The 3508-nt window shown below is 33.6% G+C and overlaps 1 protein-coding gene across 2 annotated transcripts; it reads left to right on the forward strand.

Annotated features, from left to right (window-relative positions):
* The first annotated feature begins 1212 nt into the window (after positions 1–1212).
* LOC139850492 (F-box/FBD/LRR-repeat protein At1g13570-like) lies at positions 1213–3289 on the forward strand. Of its 2 annotated transcripts, XM_071840062.1 has the most exons (5): positions 1213–1348; positions 1819–1972; positions 2477–2584; positions 2689–2856; positions 2938–3289. In XM_071840062.1, exons 2-5 carry the CDS (start codon positions 1967–1969, stop codon positions 3241–3243), a joined length of 588 nt encoding a protein of 195 aa, XP_071696163.1. In that variant the 5' UTR covers positions 1213–1348; positions 1819–1966; the 3' UTR covers positions 3244–3289. The 2 variants fall into 2 exon arrangements, with proteins under 2 accessions (XP_071696163.1, XP_071696164.1); XM_071840063.1 differs by lacking the exon at positions 2477–2584.
* Positions 3290–3508: the final 219 nt, after the last annotated feature.

The raw sequence follows: 3508 nt of genomic DNA on the forward strand, positions 1-3508 counted from the left end.
TGATTAATAATACCCTGATATGCATTTAGGTGATCTGTAATAGGAGTCCCATCATGATACTTTAAACCCATCAACTGTTTAATTAAGAACAACTTGTTATTCCCAGTCTTTCGTTCATATAACTGTTCAAGCTTTTTCCATAAGGCTTTAGCATCAGTCTCCCCAGTAATATGGTTCACTACATTATCATCAACCCACTGCCGAATATACCCACATACCTGTCTATGCAAAATTTTCCATTGAGCTTCAGACTTACCCTCAGGCATACTCTCAGTAAAAACAGGTAAATAATAATCTTTCACATAAAGAAGATCCTCCATTTTACCTTTTCAAACATGATAATTTGAACCATTTAAACTAACCATCTTACTTGTATTAGCTTCCATCTTTCACACAAGTCAATCAAATAACCTTAAGCTCTAAATACCAATTTGATGGGAAAATAAATCACAACAGGCAATCTGCAAAGCGGAAACAAACCCGTTTGACAAACATTTCCCGACCCGTATGAAACCGTGAGGATGCTAACAAATAAGCTAAATCAAATCCAACCCAAATCTGTTCCAAATCAGTAGCTAAATAATAATCAAGCACACACTAAATACACGAGACTTTTTACGTGGAAAACCTCTCAGAATCGAGAGTAAAAACCACGGGACTCGTAAGCCACTTAAATTCCACTATCATCAACAAGAGAGCAATACAATAATCCTTCTCTAGATCATCTAGAGGTATACAACATCATCATACTCTTGAACAACAATAATCAACAAGTATATGAAGAAATTAAAGACAAAAGATGAATTAATCACCCAATAATCTGCTCTCTGTTCCAGCAGCAAAATCACGACCTACAGACCTTATTAGACGAATTCAACGGTTGAAAATGTTGGCACTGACGTCAGGAAGACACTGCCCAAAAATGAAGAAGATTCAACGGTCGGATCTCCGGAAATCGTCTCTTTTATGGACTGCTGTAGTTAAAAACGGAAATTGAGGTTTTCTCCCTTTTTCTTAAAACTCTCTGATCTCTCTCTTAATAAAAATTGGATCTTCACTTGGAGTTCAAAATGCCTAGAATGCTTGACCAAGTCAACAAGCATTTTTAGACCTAATTTGTTGAACTTTGACATTTAAGCTAACTATTCCTCATATTTGAAAACTTAAATATAAACCCAACAAATAGCATAGGTAGATGCCATTGCGTTTCATTAAAGATTGATTCATTCACGAATACAAATAACCTAAACACTTCCCTTTATACGTACCAATTCAAATACTCCGTACAAAATTGCCATTGCGTTTCATTAAGTAATCGCAGGGGTTTAGGCTGGTCGAGATTTCAAAGGTACAAATAATACTTTTTATTTCGTTTTCTGATATCAGTTCATGTTTAGGGTATCGAAAATGCTTGTGATATCATATAATTGTGTGATTGTGTGTGTCTTCTGTAAATCCTAATTTCCAGTAATAATAGCCGATGATACGATATTTTTTAAACTTATTTATCTTTATATCATCAATTTTATTTTATTTATAATAAAAAACTAAGTTATAATGTACTCCGTATATAAATTTTAGCAATATTAGAGTTGATGTGCTCAAACCTTTATTAAATCAAAACTCTGTTCATGTATGTGTTAAATTTTAAATGCTGTTTACGTTGATATCATTTTTTTGGCATATATGTGAAACCTAGGTCTGAGATGCATTTATGTGTTTAACCTAAATTATTTAACTCAGTTTATGTTGATTTGATTTCATCTGTATTATAAACCCTAGTACTGAAATGGAGTTATGTTGAATTGATTATTGCAGTGTAAATCTTGTAAATGTCCCAACAAGAATTTTCTGCCATAAAAATTCAACCTTCGTGACTCAGCAGCCTTCCTACCAATATAATAGAAACAATCCTATGTCTTGTACCAATTCGAGATGCTGCCAGGACATGTATTCTCTCTAAAGAATGGAGGTACAATTGGACTAAAATTCCGGAACTCGTGTTTGATAAGGATACTTTACGAGTTTCAGCTAATAAGTATCAATTTTTCAATGTTATATACCAAATTCTACTACTGCATCAAGGTCCGATACTAGAGTTTTCGCTTTGCATACCTGGAAATGACACCTGTGTTGGAGTGGAACCAATAATACGTTATCTGTCGAGAATGAATACTGTTAAGAAACTTCGTTTGGTTAATATGGGTAGGATACCCTCAGATGCCTTCTCGTTGCAACAATTAACGGACCTATATCTTGATGACTGTTGCATTCAGAAAAAACTTACATTCAATGGCTTTAGTAGCATTACTACTTTAACCATAGATAATTCGAAAATCTCTAAGGAAGCCCTTGTACATCTTGTATCCAAGTGTCCATTACTTAAAACATTTAGTCTGATAAATTCTCCATTACTAAAATATTCATCTTATTTGGGATTTATTACTACTTATCTGAATATGTTAAGTTTATGTAGCTTCAAGGATATGTTCAAATTTACCATGGTGAGGACTCCGGCCTTATTCAGCTATTTGACTATTTACATGTCATTGAAAATTTTACTATTAGTCTTTGGTATACTAAGGTAATATGAAATATGATGATATGATTCTCACTTGGCTATTTAACTTTATATTATTGTTTTCTTTATTTAAGGTTGATCTTTGTTTTCGCCTATGGTACAAGTAGTGGTGTATTGGTGCACACGAGCATCCAAGAGAGCTTCGAACCTCATTAGATCACCTCAAATACATGTGCTTATATCATCTTATTTTGGATGGAGACCATCATTACGGGATGCCTATTCTTGCTCTTTTGTTCAGGGCTTCTCCAAACTTGGAGAAAATAAAGCTACGTGTAAGGACGATTAATATTTATCTTTTATTATTATATTTACATGTCAAAATGCGCTGACTCAGAAAATAACCTTTTCTACAGATATTTCCGCCGTATATAATTGAAGAATCGGATGTAGGTGAAGATTATTCAGATATTCAGTTGAAAAATCTGACTGAGTTAGAGATTGAAGATTTTGGTAACATGGAGCCTGAGTTGGAGCTTGTGAAGTTTATGTTGATCAAGTCACCTATGTTGAAGACATTAAGGATATTCATTAACGGAAATGTTGAAGAGGATGAAGAACCGGAGATGTTAAACATTTTGCTTAGCTATCCACGTGCATCACCGATGGTGAAAATCAGTTTACATCGTTTTGAACTCGGACCATATAGATGCAATTGGTAGGTATAACTTTAGATGAAAGTGTCGCCTGCAACTCGTTTTACTTTTAAAATAATGTTTGTTTAACCTTTCGAGCTATTTTTCGTTGTTCTTCTTTTTCTGATAAATTATTAAGGTTATTTAACAAGTTCTAAACTAACTACTTTATTATAGGCGTCTGAGCTGAATCGTTTGAAGAAACGTTCCGAAGAGTTGTGCTTCATGAGAATACTTGTTAAGTATCAACTGATCAAAAATATATCTTTTATGCTATATATATACCAAGTTA

Source organism: Rutidosis leptorrhynchoides, chromosome 5 (genome assembly GCF_046630445.1).
Source record: "Rutidosis leptorrhynchoides isolate AG116_Rl617_1_P2 chromosome 5, CSIRO_AGI_Rlap_v1, whole genome shotgun sequence".
Lineage (NCBI taxonomy): Eukaryota > Viridiplantae > Streptophyta > Magnoliopsida > Asterales > Asteraceae > Rutidosis > Rutidosis leptorrhynchoides.

Bases quoted from the DNA above. Each gene is read 5' to 3' on its own strand.
- LOC139850492 (XM_071840062.1), top strand. The intron at 2,585-2,688 runs GTAATATGAAAT...TGGTACAAGTAG, and splicing joins TTAGTCTTTGGTATACTAAG to TGGTGTATTGGTGCACACGA. The intron at 2,857-2,937 runs GTAAGGACGATT...CCTTTTCTACAG, and splicing joins TGGAGAAAATAAAGCTACGT to ATATTTCCGCCGTATATAAT.